We start from the raw sequence: 17,560 nt of genomic DNA on the forward strand, positions 1-17,560 counted from the left end.
TTCTGGCATAAGTTATAAAAAAATCGCACGATGTGAGTTGACAATGGGATTTGCCAACGTTTTTACAAATAAGACCAGTTTAATTACTCACTGCCTCTGCATTAACGAGAAGCAAAATATTTGTATGTTAGCAAGATAAAATGTTCCATTCTTATTCAGTTTCTAAGCATACAGCAGCAGCAATAGTAAGCAAAAAAATAGTATTGGAATAATAGCAGTTTTTAAGGGAAAGAAGACAAACAAACACATGGCAGGACTAGGATAAACAGGGAACCAAAAAACAATAGCAATTCTCATCCAAACACATTCTGTTTATTATTTATTACGTAATTAACATTCTCGTCGTGAATTTGTCCTACGATAATTTTCCAAACCACTTACTCTAACTTAAAATCTAACTAATGAATTACTTTTGGACGATTTTAGCAGGATTTTCGAAAATATTAAGTTCTGACCGAGAAACAAGATTAGGTTTATCTATTAACGTATTAGACGTCAGGAAATAGCATCGCAGTCGATGATAACAAGTTACATACAGCTTAATAGAATTTTGAAGCCAAAGTTGCAGGTAGTCCTAACTCTTAAAAATACAAATCATACAAGTTTACGTTACAAATCTATATAAATTTAACTTAGTGCACACTAACCATTAAAATTCATTTTTGCTTAATATACATTACAAATAATTTCGTTCATGAATCACTAAACATTTATATTAATGTACTGTATCCATCTTTAATATTATTATATGATTTGAGCATACTCATTGTTGTAAGTTATAGCATCTCTGTACACATTCAATTTGTCAGTATCGGATAAATATCAAATTATTTTTAAACAACACAGATTATGAAAGGATTAAGAATTGTTTAATCACATTCATTCGATACGTTCTATAAACGAGAATTGCAGTGTTAAAATAGAAAATGTTTGGGTTACGACATTTTAATGATTCACATAATTAGAAACACAAAAAAAATAACTAAATAAGACAAACAAATAATCAGGCAATAATTACAATCACAGAATTATTATTACACATTAATATAAACAAAACTAATAATATAATTGTCTATTTAAGAAAGATTCTAACATTTACACAATGGCCTTGCTCGCCATGAATATTATAATGAAACAACAATGATTCATCCACTGTTGTTTTAATAAAATTAAATTAACTATCCAGTTCAGGCAAGCGGTACGGACAAATGAAAATAATAAACATCATCAACAATTCAAATGCAATAAATAGTCAGAAATAATTACAGTTGAAATTGTTTACAGTTAATATAAGTATTTCAAAAATAGTTCATTAATATTCTACTGTTATACATACACAATACTTTATAATCATCATAATTCTTGTTAAAATATAGATGCATAGGTTTTGATATAATTTCCAATATAGTCATTACATTTTATCATTAATTAATATTTATATATTTTAAGTAGGCAATTTTGTATTATTGTGAATTAATTACTAATCACAATTATCTAAAACCATTAAAACTTTGTTACATAAAATAATACTTGAATTATTTGACAACTATTTTAAGACATAACATACAAACCAATACAAGTTTTTGTGGCAATAATATGGATTAATCGTCTAAAACATTCCAATTGTTAAAAACTACTCAATAAAAATAAGCTGATCATAATTGAAAAGGGCCGTTGACATTTTCAAGATAGAATTAGAGAAAAGTTTGCTTGAATACGTCAGAGTCAAATATTAAAAATATAATGAAATTGATAGGAAATAAGACAGACAATGCTTCTATCACATTCATACATTAATTATTAGAAATGATTATACTCAGGATAGTAAAACTGCAAGCAAACATGTAATGATTGTGTAATGCGAAATGTATAACTGCGGAAGTCGGTCGTAGCACGCATGAGCAGCCAGTCGTTAAATCAAGTCACAAGTCATGGCTGCACTCTACCTGTGACACGTTATTGAAATATCGTTATAAAGAAAAGTAAATATACAACGACGCAATTCAATATCGATCAGCGACACAAATAATAATGAACTAACTTTTTTATGATAATGCAGTGGCAATATTCGAGGAGGAAAAACTACCCGGAAAATGTAAGAATAAGTCAAAAGAATTAGATGCGGCTCTACATAAAGCATAATATGATTGTCGTTTCTATTTACGCCACTGACAATATACTACGTTTCGTTTGCACGATCGCTCTTCCGCGTGTACAAGGAGTGGCGTAACTTAAATTTGGCAAAATGCCAGGGGCCCCGTCGATCCGACCCGACATGTAACGATTAATAGTCCTTTTCACGGAATCCGAGGTCTGATCAGTGAAGAGGTCTATCGAGCGCTCTTTAGATTTCAATTAAGCGGGGGCCCCCGTCTTAGAGGCGGCGGGGCTCCGTGGGCCCCGCGGTGGTTAACTGGTTACGCCAGAGTCGTCAGTGCCGGTGGTGGCGGGCGTGCTACGCGGCCGCGGTGTGGGTGGAGGTCCGTACGCTGCGGGGGAGGGCGGGCGCGGGCGGAGGGCGCGCGGCGCGGGAGGCGCGGGCGGCGCGGCCTCACGACTCGCCGTTGCCGCTGTCGTCGCCGTCGCCGTCGCCGCCGTCCACCTCCTCGTCGGAGTCAGTGTCGAGATCATCGTAGTCGTCGTCGTAGAAGTCTGTCATGTCCAGCTGCACAAAAAAATTATTATGTATTATCAATGTCAGTTGTCGGTTAAAAGGTTAGGGTCAGATCGACGTGTGACGACTAGTCGGTAGAATCTGTTTTACTTGATATTCAAGTATTGTTCTCTTTTATTATTTTGAGGACTGTTGACTAATTTGTTGTCAACGAGGAAAGAATTATGTTTAAGCGTTTGGAACAACTTTAGTTTTGTTTACCCAATTTATCTGTAAACCTTAATTGCATCATTAGCCTTTAGTAATTGACGTTGGTAATTAATTGATGTGTAGGTATTTGAGTGCAATGATGCAATTTAAAGAGTGTTCTATACAATATACATATTATAGTTGTTAAATCAGTTTTAATACGGTTCCAATTTTAGTAAAGAAACGTATCATGCCTATCGAAAAACCCCACAATTTTGAATTGCATTAAGAGATTACGTACTTTTTTCTTTCCCAGTTGAATATCTATAGGGACTACATTTTTACAGTACAGAACAGTTACAGTACAGGAGCCAACACTTCATTCGCGTCAAATATGAGCCAAGTTCTCAATCGGCCTTATTATTCACTAGCATTAGTGCATCACATTCATGATGCCTTACATAACCTGTTACTTAGACATTTGATGATGCACTACAATTAATATGGAATGTCGCATTACTGGCTGCATAATAACATCTTAAATAGGGACTGCATACTACAATTAGTTCGATATGCACCGTGAGTGCACTAAGTTAACCACTGCGTTGTTTGTTTTAGAATGGTGGGAAGTCATGCTTTGCAGTCTTTAACAGATATTCAATGACTGTTTCTTTGTCAAATGATTTTAGTATAAGAATGTCATACATTTTCAGAACTATCTGAGATGACAACTGTTTTAGTAGCGAATTCTGAGGGCTGGAACTAGGGGCCCTAGTTCTTTATCTCTGAACACTTTCAGTTTTAAGAAATCAATATCCTAGATACGCTTCTATGCTTTTCTGTCCACGAGCCGAGTTTTAAGTTAATTGGATTGAACAACGACCTCGTCAGGTATATCATAGATATGAAATAAAAATGTTTTCTTTATAACAATAAAAGTACGAACCTGTGGCTCCTGCGTCGTCGACTTGACTTGCGTTTTGATGCAATAGTCTTCTAACGTAAGAGGTACTACTATGCCTTCCTTCTCCGCCTCCATACGCGCCACTTGGGCTTGTTTCCTGAAAATTTACAAATAGACCGTAAGCATAGATACATGTTATTGACTCTAATGTTTACTTCGCGATTTTTCGAATACCAATATGTTAACTCGGTTGACAACTAGTGTACCTACGCCAAATTGGTGGTTACTATTCAGTTCATTGCTGCTTTAATGTTACGTGTTACAGTTTAATATAGGGGAGGACACAAAGTACAGCATGATAGCTCTCAAATTATTGTCAACTGAGGTATTAGGTATTCTCAATATTCCTATATAAATTTATCATAAACATGACTCTATTAATCTGTTACTCTCGTATTTCAGCACAGTGCTGAGATATACAATAAAGCATTCCCTCAATAACAAGTTAGCTCAGTATTTTTAGTTGCAAAGAAAACAACTTGAACATTTTACCAAACTTTGAAGCGAATTCACAGATTTTGCGAAATGTATCTGGGACGCGACCGAATAAACTCATTGTTACTTTCACCGAAAGACGCTCGGTGTTGTCAAACTAACAATTGAGTTTAAGATGAGTGTCTCTAGAGCTAACTATAACGAGTCTACCTACGCAGTAACGTGTGTGGAATTAACACTCGGTACTGATAATCATAATGACAGGAGGAAAAAGTAACTCATTAATTGTTTTAATCTTCGTGCTGTAATCAATGATGAAAAGTGCAGTTAACGTACATTGTCTGATAATATAGAATTCCAGAGAGATGTTGATTAGTAATGGTATTTTTATACAAACCAAGTATTTTTCAAATCTTGGCATATACTGTAAAATAGCCTGATAGAGGACAGATTTTTTGTAGTATTTCTATGTATGGAGAATTTGTTAAATGTGGAGTGAAAGTAAACAATTTCAGACTTTTCTTAGAAGCCCAATGAGAAACTCGTCGACATCGCACGAATTTCTAGGGAGGTCAACTTCAAACCCTGCGACTACTGAAGTTTTGAACATTTATAGTTAATTTCTTACATAAACACCGCCAGACGAGTCATCTGACGCTTGTTATAAGTATGTTATAGTATGTATAGTCAGTCAGTCACTCACCTGATAATATTCTCGTATTCCTTATCTTTGCCTTTGGAGTCGCGCCAGCGGCGGTACATGACGCTCGCGTCCACGTTCGCCGGACTGAAGGTGTTAGGCTCATTGAGTAGTGAGATCACTGACAGTAGGACCGTGCGGACAGACTGTGTGGGGTTCCAGCGCTCGCACGGCAGCTCACCAGATTGTGGGTCATCTACAGGCGGGTGCAGGATCGATATGCATAGGTCACCATTCTGGAAATTAAATATTTTACTTTTTAAAACCTTACAAATAAACTTGAAACCTTAATTGTCTTAAACGAATTCCAATAAGCCAGTAATTTTATCTTATAGGTACTTAATCCAAAAACGTACTATAGGTATTTTTGTATTTTGCACACGTACATATATATTGGACGTTAATTGGCTCGGCTGTTGTTATTGGGTGACAGCCATGTTTTAAATGTCAATTCTTTGAAAATAATGTTGCTGAACTTGGCTTGGCTTACCTAAACGGAATTAAAAAGGAAACCCTATGTCACAGCAGCTAGTTTGTTCTTTAATAACTTGTGATCGTCCCTGGTGCAAGCCGATTACATTTTTAAAGTATTTATGATAGTATCATGAAATAGATAATCAAGATCTTAGATGAAATGATTTTGCCTGTGCTCTACTTTGCACAAATCATATTTATTATCTATCTATATGATTTTATCGAGTAAAGTCCATAAATAGTATCAATGCAGTGTCAGGTTACAAGTGGATTGGCAAACGACATCAAGTTGCAAGTTTCCATTAATTGAGTTTCAACTTGCGTGGGACGTTTTTCTATTAACCCCTACATAGACTTGCTTCAGCCACATGTATTCAAATGTGCGGTTGATCTTGAATACTAATATGAATATTTATACGTATACAGATTTTTTATTCATACTTGCCCGAAAAACCCAACTCCAATATTAAAAATAAATAAAATTTATTTGACCTCCATATTGGAGTAGGTCAAGCAAACGAAAATAGCCGGTACAGGTACTTCTTGACCAGGTTCCTATAATATTAACAGTTTAATAGCTTTCCCAAGCTCTCTACGCATTATTCATCGGTTTATCGGTGTTCAAAATATGAAGTCGTATGAACGACAATTATTTGTACCTTACTCAATCTAGGATATAACGATTTTTCATTTCGATTTATTATTAAGTACCTACATAATATGGGATTTTCCCAGAAAATATCAATATCAAAACGGGTAGCGTCATGATTGGCAATACCCATGATAATAATTGCAAACATTTGATAAGTTCAAGTATATAAATGGTACGTGGATGTATCTGTCTCGATCGCAAATTGGAGATTGCACAATAAGCAACGAAGGCCGGAGTTATTAAATCTTGATACGATTTAATGCTTCACGGTTAGGAAGACAGATTTCGTTTTCGTTGCGTTAGAGTGCGCGTAACACAAGTTACATAAAATCCATTGTTGCCTCGCCTCCCTCAGTGAGCAGATTACCACCAACCTTCATAACAATGCTTACGTGTTCGAAACACGCGGTTGAGGAAACCGGGATATCGAGCAGAACAATATTTGTACAAAAATTGTTCATTAATGATAGCTTGTAAGGGATGTAACTATAAGGAAAACCTGATCAGCAACTATTGCTGTTGTGTTTAGATCAGCATGATTATTCAAAATATTGTTTTAACACCAAAGTATACCTATCTAACTCAGTTTCTCAACATTATGTTATTTTTTTAAATGATGTCATAGTTCCATATTCTCCAGGTCCTGGACTTGATTTCAGGAACGGGCTAGTCATTGCGTATTTCTAATAACCGCTGCAATGTTCTAAGAAGCCCAGAGGTTGGCAACATGCCTATTATATGGCAATGTCAAGGCTCTCCCCATATTACATGAGACCAGAACTTTGAGTGGTGGCGTAACGTGGGTGGCATTTAATCGTATAAGTACTTAAAAGACCGCATATCCGCAGGCCCTGTAGCAATATATTGATACTATTGAGTATGCCAAAACAAAAGAGGTTATCTTAAACGGTTGATAATATTTTTGCTTATAAATATAAATGTGTCTTATGAAACAAAATAGGCGGCAAAATAAATCTCTAATCAAAATTATCGTCATGTTTGTAATACTGGTCTTTAAAGAAATTAAGGGATAGAGGTTTAAAGCATAATTTGCAGTTAGCTCTGTAAGGGACTGTAATTAAGCGTGATTGCCCTCCCACATAACGATTATTGAATACTAACACCAGAGTCACAAGAATATTGTGTGCATTTCAAGCTCTTCTAGGGTTAGAACATTTAAAATATTGTTTATTTTTTAGGACTTCAAGTAAGAATAATAATTAAGTTCATACTTAAAAAATCCAGGAAGTCTAAAAGTTGATTGATAGTATCTAAAATTCAAGGACTGTCGGAACACTTCCTGCTGAAACTTAATCGTAAATTCGACCGACAGTCTAGACACGTGTAGTACCTACCTACTACGTATTTGCAACAACTTGCGTAGAACATTTTCCATGCAGTGGGTAAAATAGTACAGTCTATCTAAGATTTTTCCATAAGAATTCCACAGTTATTAAACAAACAGTCGATCGGCGTATCGTACGATATGTTTGTAGGAACAAGTTGCATGCGATTATGGAATCAGCCGTCTATTCACTTGTTTCTACTGGGAAATAGCTGCGTAACTGGTGAGCAACATTATATCGTTACTCCAAGTTTCCTGCTAAGAATCGATACTGGGTGTACATGATAGTTATGGATTGCAAGAAAATAAAACGCCTCGTCGTGTCGCTGAAATTGACAGACGATTAATTTCATGGCAATTATTGTCACAATTAAGTCTATATTACTCATTCCAAGTTTCACTTTTTGACTGTGAATCACCATGCGTTTTCTATTTTTGATTAATATAAGCTCGATGAAATATCGACAACATAAAGGCAGTGTGATTTACAGTTATGTTTGGACCTTCACCTGTCACTAAACGATTACTTTATATTACTCATCAGGTTGCAATGCCGGCAAGGTCCGTCCGTATGATACACATCCTATCTAGCTACCGTGTCTTTCTAAGGAGATAGCGGAAGGAGGTAAGCGATACGGAACGGACGAGAGGCTTACCTCCGCAATTTGCCCTTGACGCTCTCAGTACTGCAAATCGACGACCCACCCCATTTACATTGTAATCTGCTCAACGACTCGTGAAGGCTGTTTTATCGGCTTTATCGAATAAACTTCAATATTGTATGAACACTGAATCGTAATAGAGAAGACTCATAATGATATCATTATGACAGACAATACACCAAGTGGTGGCTCGAATCGTTCGATTCAAACCAGTGCCAGTGCAGTGGCCTACTCTATTATACGCACGACCCAGATTCGTTGGGCTATCGCGGTAATTATTATTAGGAATACCTATAAACTTGATAAACTGTATGAGAAGAGTTTTGGTGATAAGTTGATAAGGTCGTATTGGGTCATCGAGGGCGTGATGCTGGTATAATTACATGAACAAGAATGTGATACGTCTAGTGGAGTTTGACGATAGATAGCTTAACCTATACCCCCGTCACGTGACTTCTATCAGTTTTATTAGAAACGAACGGCATAAAGAAATCGTCAAATGAAATCGATTCCGATTATCATGCAAGTTATACTGTAATACGGTTAGGTTGCGGCTTGTGGGCTCCACCAAGTTCGTAATGTGTTTGTTGATATGGGTCACTTGGTTGTTATCTAAGCGTTTGGCTATTTTTGATTGATTATTTATTTTGTACGATTGGAAATCATAAAAGTCGCGTAGGTAAGCAAGCCACAATAGCACAGTGAAAGTGTTTCGTTCTAACGGTCCTTTCTGACGCATTCCGAACGGGTTTGCGGTGTTCAAGCTTTTGAGTGTTATGAGCATAAGGATGTTTTTATAAGCAATAGCAACTTTTGTTTATTTACGTCTTAACATCGATATTCCTAGAACATATTTTTTGAATTAACGACGAAAATCCAAAGCAACCTTTAATAGAAATTCGGAAGTGTAAAACAACAGACTTACGATTCCGCCTACGATTCCTGAATATATTCACAAAGGGCGATACAGGAAGTGGGTAGTTCTAAATCTAAATAGGTGCTGAATAGTTTGTAGTAAAGTCATGATGATAGAGCATAAAGGCGCGGGCACGTCTACTGTGATGGCATGGAGCGTCGCCCTCGGCTAAAAATATGCCACCGGTTCACTGCGCGCTTCCTCACAAAGAAAATGCGTGTGTTCTGACCTCTAAATCGGGAAACGCTTAAAAACGTACACAATGATTATTTACAACGCAATCGCAGATATGTCTAGAAACACACCTATTGTGCAGACTGATTTTATTCCGAACCATGTCAAGGTACATGGTCAAGAATAAGTTAACGGAGCGGAAAACCAATCGTGACTGTGTGCCGAAGGAATAACGAAAAGGCGAATAACAAACTAGCATTACTGTGGATTCTTTGAATAGATGATTTCAATCCCTAATTTGAGTGCAGAATGTGCGTTTTTATATTATGGGGTCTTCATAAATATATGAAGAAATGGCTGGTGATTAAGCAGATGAAATAATATTATAATCTGTGCACTTATAATACAATTTGCATGTCAAAGTATTTATTAGCATTCAAATTAACCCAGTTACAGAAAACAAAAGTTGTATTACACGTATACGCATTGGTATAGATTACAAATGTAATTGGGCTAAATAACAAAACAAGTCGGAATTGATGAGCATTTTTAATTATGCTAAATTGGGGCCACTCTTTGACATTTGCTTAAAATGAGACAAATGTTTAATTGCGCTCAATGAACAAATGCACAACAGTGCAGCCTCTCAGATTGATGTTTTTGTGGAAATGCATGCAGCTGTCAGCATTTAAGGCCACTCCCCTGAAGTCTATTTTTCAAATGCTGTGATAGTACGACGATGAAGCCTCGGAATATGTTACAGACGCCTGATAGATAAACGTAACGGAATTATTTAGTGTCTACCAAGAAATCTTTGTATTTTTACACAAATCAAAATTCAGTATATTCAATGCTTTAGAACTCGACTTCCTGTGTAAGTTCTTCTAACGGAAATGAATCCAGCATTGAATTTCTGATAAGTTGAATGTGTAGAGATTAAGTGGCTGGTCTGGGCAGTGAGGCGAGAACCTTGGTGAGTCGGCCGCGGGTTGAAGGCCCGGTGACGCACGCGACTGTCCACGGAAGCGCCCCCGCCTTATTACGAACGCACCTCCTCTGATGTTTAACAAATTGTTCCTATTTTAGTCCTTCTTCTCGTAACGCATATATGTTAATACGAACTAACATACCTAACAATTGAGGTCGAATTCTTTGCTCGTTTTCCTTACATAAAAAGAACTCCGACAAAATTTAACAAACTACATATTCATCATTACACATTTATACTTCTCGGTCAGGTTTAAGCCTTGAGCGATAAGTCTTCCGGAACTGCAAACTTAGTTGCAAGAATACTGTGATTTTTTTCCTATTGTTCTGTTGAAGTTTAGTTTGTACAGCTTCAGCCATTGTAAGACGTTCAATAGGGCGCGTGTGACGGCGCTGGCGACCACGTGGCTGGTATAAAAAGAGTGCGATTGAGATGTTGGCACCAGCCTCCACGGTTCGGACGAGATCGCGTCTCAGGGGGCGTTATTTAAAGAATCGCGTGTGAATGTAGCACAAGTTCAAAGCGGCCACCGCGACGCAGGTCGACGGGATCGGGAATAAGGTTAATTACCCCAAGGCCGGGGAGTGCCAACATCGCCGGAGATCATCCTCAAGGGAAAGACTTTTCTACGGGGAAATAAAAGCAAATGAATGCTCCTTGACATTGTGCCAAATATACATGTTTATAAATCTTTTTTATAGTACTAGTTTATCACACCCTACGATTCCGTTGAACAGCTAACCGTCGTCATCGCAAACTTAGATGACGCCATTTTCATGTTTGTAAAGATGTTTGATAAAAATATTTATTTAAAATTAAAAACATTTGTGCGCGTTGTTCATTGTCTGAAATTGCTTTTGTTCAGCAGCAACCGCTGTTACTTCATCAGTATAAAAATGTGTCTGCAACAACTTTCGTGTACGCCAAATCATTTTGCTGACAAAAAGCTATTGACTATTAATACGAATTTAATATGAATTTTCTAATTTAGAAATATAATAGTACCAACCTAAACCCACTCAGTTTCATGGAACACTTTACAGGATAAATCGCTTCGTAAAGGTGTGCACATGAAGGAAAATCGATTGAAATGTTCAAAGGACATTATGGATTTGACTGGAACGTATGTTTGGCGATAAAATTATCCCTGATCACGGGAAGCACGTACATGGTTTTCGTGAGCAAGCATAAAATATGTATAACATGAACGAAGGCAACGTCAAAAGCTAGTTGACTACAAAGTGATTCACAAGCGTTTAAATTAAATATGTTCGTTGGTTACCATCGGCGGTGGATTCATGCAAAAGGTCGTTCAACTTGTACTACATCCTGTTTGATGTAAATGTTTTGGTAAAACTATGCGCTATGACATTATTCGAATATCTGCACACAACATTTATTTAATCATATTTAACGTATCAAGTACTGTAAAAGTTTATTCTTGTTCACGTCAGAGCTATAAATATTCCCTAAATTTAGCTTTGCTCATTCAAGACATGTCTGTCGTGTTTGTTTAGCTTAAGAGAACAACGCAACGGGAAAGTGGAATACAGAACTGGTTTACTAAAACTTTATTAACTCTTATGATAGTTCCTATGTTACTGTTACTCGTAAATAGGCATAATTACAGGTACGTTTTAATAAGTACAAGGCGGATTAACTAGGTAGTTGACTTCGTTCGTTTGTTGAACAATAATCTTTTTTAAAGGGTCTTCATGAAAATATATCAGGGCAAATGAGTCACAACTATTAAATCAGTCTATCGGACTGGTGACCCCCGCGGCCGAGCTACTACACAAGCTACATTATTTTGTGCCGACGACTCACAGTTGACTCTTCTAAAAGCTAACGGTAACGCTCAGGCGACGCGAAAACTGTACAACCGGCTGTGCGCTGAGTTTTAAGAAATAATATACAGTAAACTCCGGTGTAACAATACGTTGTATATCTATTGCAGAATTGCAAGTTCTGTTACAATGTGTTAGCATATTATAGGAAGTATTAATAAAGCCAGTAGACACAAATAACTATAGAACATTATGAATAGTTTTACAAGTAACATTCGTAAGAGATATTACGGCTACGTTACGCGAAAGCTACAGGATCGTGCCGGAAACAGATTGCACGTTGTGTCCTAGTTATTCCAATATTGAACAAATAATACTGCAACCGTCGAATCTAAAAGTCAAAAGTCCAAGAATTTTATAAAATATAATGACACTCTGACAGTGATTAAAAGATAAATCTAAATTATAGAAGTAGGTCAAAGTATGATACAGTGTGAAACGTTTCGCAGCCCGGGGTCATAGACGTCGTGTGTCGCAAGTCGCAACTAGATACTTACGATAGCTCAGGCTACAGCTGAATTGTCTACATGACCTGTATTCAACAACTTGATTAAATAGATATCATCATCGTTCCAAAATATTTTTCGTGAAATACAATGTCAACTGGTGACTGAAAAGGTTCAACTTCAAACACAATAAAAAGAATATTAAAATGCGTCTTTGTCACCTCAGCAGCGATCTTTTGAACTCAATAAGTGCAACCACATGTACTTGGACAGGCCCAAAAGTAGCTGTGTTTACCATTCTAAATAAATTAGATCATATCGAATCTAAGATTAGGAGTCTTTATAGATGAAATTAATTACATTATGGCTATATGTCTATCACCATTCAGTAAATTATTCAGGCTATGGGATGGCACATAATTATAGGTACCAATATCATGAAACTATGAAGATAGACGCGTTCGAGCGTATCGACGGCGCAAAAGCGTAACTTAATAGCAAAGGAAGACCGATAAACGTAGAATAGTTTTAACTAGAAACGTCCAATAATGGAAGGTCATCAATAAAATTCCACGAGAACTTATGTTAGGAATGGATGTTACTTAATGACTTAGCAACAGATGAATAAATGTCGACCTAACTTCCAATTAAACTGATAAAATAACAACGTCATGTTTATAGAAAGAAATTCGTATTTGTTAGGGATTTAATCGATATAATTATGCAGTTCGAATGTCCGAGGCTCTGAGAAGATGTCCAGTTAACGTGAATATTGAATTGGTTAGAATTTCGAAAACGGTACTCCAGAAACATGGCGATCGAAATAGAACGTGTTTACAAAAATCTCCTAACCACTTCGTATTAATATGCACCCCTCGAGTTATCTCGTCTTTTGTCAGATACTTTTGTATTGTAAATAGGTATTTTTACATTCATATAAACGTTTACTTTAGATTTTTCACGTTGCTTGACACCAGTGGGGGAAAATTGGTTGCTGTGTAACATTTAGGTCTTGCGTCAACAATGCTATTGTTCAATGTTTTTCCCGTAACTATTTAAGTCTTAAAACGATTGTTTGTCATCATCCAGACACACACATACTACTTTTGTAAACATAGCAAGTATATTGAGTGGCGTGGTAACATGTCTGGACTTGTGTGTTGGTCACTTTAATATTCAGATATGCAACATTAGTCAAACGATATCAATTTCATGACGTCGCTCGCTTGTTTTCATATAAACATTCTCGATTCCTACTATCAATCGATTGAATTTTAATACAATATATTATTTTCGGCCCTAGAACAAGACCCTGTAGAATCCCTATGAACTTAGTTTGGTAAATCAGCTATTTATCAGTAGTTTGTTGTTCTGTATGCATTTACTAAGAAAGTATACGAGAAAGATCTAGATAGCTTGATGTAGAATCTTGTTGTGATCCACATATTTTTAAAATATGGTTGTAGATGTAGTAGAAAGGTTTTTGTGAAAACAAAGTACTTTTAGAACCATTTTCTACAGAACAATAATTATAAAAGGGATAACAATTATCATTCTGCCTGTTGCTGTTCATTTAATATGCAAATATAAATAAATCTGTAATGTACAAATAGAACTTACCTCATACACATTTGGATGCCATACTTTTGTTAGAAATCTAATGGAAGGTGGAGAGTATGGGTAGTCTGGAGGAAATTTCATATGTGCCTGTAAGAGAAAAAAATAATTATGAATAGGTATATTTATAGAAACCCCACCGTAGACAGCATAGACTAGGATATAAATGGAATGTATACTTGATTTATATGAGTATTGTAGTCCAACCTCATCAGAAAATGTATGACTGTTGATTAGTACTTAGTAATTTATATACTTACCCTCTTATTCATAAAAATATAAGAAGTTATGAAAGGCTTATGAAGTGTTTTGTTTCTTTCACTCCTTAGTGAAATGAAAGAAAGAAAACATATTATAGTAGCTCTAACTAAAATAAGTTTATAGTGTGTTTATGAATAAGAGGGTAAGTATAGGCTTCAGACTGACTTTTATTTTTGTGTTGTTTTGGAGCATTTATAAGTGGAACATCATAGCATTATGTTCTTGTTCAGCAATCTTATTTGTTCTATACAAATTAAATAGTGGCTGTACGGGCTTTGTGATGTACTGATAACACAAGAGATAATGTGCTCTGTTGATTAACCCAAATAGCTTAAATGATTATCAGCATATTAAAAAAGAGTGCCTACATGAGTTGAATGAATTTAATAATAGTTGATTACAGTGTTGTACTACATAAACATGGGTATAAAATAAGGTAATTTTATGTTGTTATGATGCTATACCTTACAAATTTACTTAAATAAGTAATTATAACAAGTATTTTCTTATAAAGGGTTATTCTATACTAGTTAATCATTCTGCTCTACTACATATTGGATTTTATCCCAATAAAATCAAGAAGCCTAGCCAAAGAAGATAAGGTGAGAATGTAATGTTCAGATGGTTTTCCTATACCATTGCAAGGAAGTGACATTTCATTTTAGTATAGTACACAAGATATAAGAACTAAACCTAAAGGAATTTATGCTTGGATTCAAGCCTCTAAGTAAAGTTGCCTGAAGCTATTGCTGCTTTAAATTGAGTAAAACTATTCCTACCAGCGCCTAAATACTGTTACAGACTATTTATACAAGTTTTATTAAAACCAGCATGAAGTTAGAAAGTTATTTATGTGCCAATTAACAATGTAATTACAGATTATCTAATGCAGTCAAAGTGTGAAAATTAAGCATTCTGCATGCAATTTCCTGATAACTTTCATTACATAGGTTTTTCTTTACATATTGTGGAATATTGTATGTAACATTGGCTCAAGGATGAAACATTATAAAGGAAGTAGCTAGTGGAAGTAAATATTTCAAACAAATGAATACTGCATAATGGGTATATAAAAAATGTAATAAGGATCATAACATTATTTATAGTAAATTGATTGTACTATTTATTTTATATAAATGTTTAATTTTAAAATCAATACTTATTGTTGTTTCTAATGTAAGATAGAGTGGCTTCTATCTATATCTCTATTTCATTCTATATCATTGTTAACTAAGTATTTGTTATTAAATAACAAGGGTATATACAATCATGTAATGTGTGTTTAAGTGTCATTGTAAAATTTTACATTTTAGCCATTAGGTACAAAATAAGTCTAAGTTATTTTAGGTAGGTAAACTAGGTTTTTTGTTACATGAGAATGACAGCATTTTATAATAAGGTGAGTAACTCATTGCTTCTACAATAAGTATATGATATAAATATAATATAATAAAATACTGAATACCAAATACCTATGTGCAATATTTTCAAATATTTCACACATTATCAATTATTTCATTGCCTCAGACTGTAATTGTTCTGTTTGAGTACAAAAATCTTTCATAAATCCATTCTAAATAATAGATAATGACCAAACAATGGCTGGTAACAAACAACAAACAGAAATAGCTATGGTTTTTATCCTTTTGAAATTAGAACTATTTGTTACCAACATGTGGTATTTTATGACTGTTTTAACCATAAAATAATGTTGAAATAGGAATGTAAGTCTTTAAAATAATTTATTGAATTTCATTTACTCAATGACATGAACTGATTACTCATGTAAAAGGCAAACAGTGGGTATGAGTACAATGAATCTAATAAATGTTTATTCAAATAATTTTGTGAGAGGTGACTGAACCCTGACTTTGCTATGTTTCTAGTGCAGACACTGATGAAACAATAACAAGCCATTAATATTAGCAAGGTTTTTCAATAAACAATGGTCCTATTTTATTGTGGCCAGTGTCACAAGCAATATTTAAAATATAAATTTATAATTGCATGACAATGAATAATTGTATAGCATTGAACATATTTCAGTTTATACAAAACATATATAATTCTTCAATGAAGTCTTTGAACTAGTAGGTAGACAATTAAATTTTGAGTCTTAATAAAACAGGTCTGATTAAAGTACCTAGGTACTGTGTTTTGGAGTATCTACATGAATTGTGTGAATTTAAGAATGTCTGTACTCTGCAATAAAATTAAACAATGAGTAATGCCATTCACCTGCACTTACCTACCTAACAAAAGAGTTCATGATAGCATGGTATTTTTTAAAGGATGCTTGAAATGTCTACCCACATTTGTGTTATATTACCAGCATGCATGACAGTTTAGTTTTAAACTATTAAAATACCATGACTGTTAATACAAGCTGAGTCAATTTTTGAGTCATTTAGTTTTATTTTTTGGGCGTTTGACTGCAAATTGTGCCATCAGGTCATTGCTAATGCAGATACATATCTAACGTGCTAGACCTTACCTTGAAATATCCACCTTGATATAGCGTGTCAGGAGGGCCAAAGATTGCAACTTCCCACTCAAATAAATTGTCCTCTCCTAGAAGTTTCACTCGGAACCCTTCGACGGGTTCCTCCTGCAGACTCTTATACTCTAAGGCCAAAGCCCTCAGTGCAGAACTGGTCGGAACCGTGTTAGACATTGTCAAGAACAAATTTTCCTAAAATCACTATCTAAAAGAGATTCTAATAACATAACACTGTAGAACTCTCCTCGCAGTCCACGTATTCACGAGGCATTTCAACTTGAGTCACAATAACAACGAACGAGTAATTTTGGTAAACATAGCGCCAGCGTAGCTTACGGATTTATGATTCACACACTTCAAACGCCAAAACTGTTAATATATCTTCAGTAATATACGTTGAAAATAGGGTGAAAGACTAGTCCAAACTACACGGTGAATAGTACAACAATGAGAAAGCAACGTCCAAACAATCGCGATCCCAAGGAAAACGGCTGCGTGGTACAGCTGCTGCCTGAGTTGCCCGAGCGAATATTGTAGAACAGCTGTTATTTTATTTCCGTGCTTGATTGCGCAGTGGTGTGACGCACGCGGCCATTTATCGACTTTTAAAACTGGTGCTGCCATCTGTTGAGTTGACAAAATTCACCTAGACTTTCCTCACACAAAGTAGTGAAAGGACGGCATTTCATAAGAATAACATTAGATGGCAGCACTCTAGCGTAGCCACTTATTAACGCCATCTATCGTCAGCAAGCATAGTAAATATTTAATTCATG

The 17,560-nt window shown here is 35.5% G+C and overlaps 1 protein-coding gene across 1 annotated transcript; it reads right to left on the reverse strand.

The window, feature by feature from the left end:
- Nucleotides 1-290: 290 nt before the first annotated feature.
- LOC142979741 (ubiquitin-conjugating enzyme E2 R2) lies at nt 291-17,346 on the reverse strand. Its single transcript, XM_076124859.1, has 5 exons — nt 16,779-17,346; nt 14,027-14,113; nt 4,906-5,138; nt 3,750-3,864; nt 291-2,665 (listed from the first exon to the last, which is right to left on the reverse strand). Exons 1-5 carry the CDS (start codon nt 16,956-16,958, stop codon nt 2,552-2,554), a joined length of 729 nt encoding a protein of 242 aa, XP_075980974.1. The 5' UTR covers nt 16,959-17,346; the 3' UTR covers nt 291-2,551.
- Between the last annotated feature and the right edge of the window lie 214 nt (nt 17,347-17,560).

Source organism: Anticarsia gemmatalis, chromosome 17 (genome assembly GCF_050436995.1).
Source record: "Anticarsia gemmatalis isolate Benzon Research Colony breed Stoneville strain chromosome 17, ilAntGemm2 primary, whole genome shotgun sequence".
Taxonomy (NCBI): domain Eukaryota; kingdom Metazoa; phylum Arthropoda; class Insecta; order Lepidoptera; family Erebidae; genus Anticarsia; species Anticarsia gemmatalis.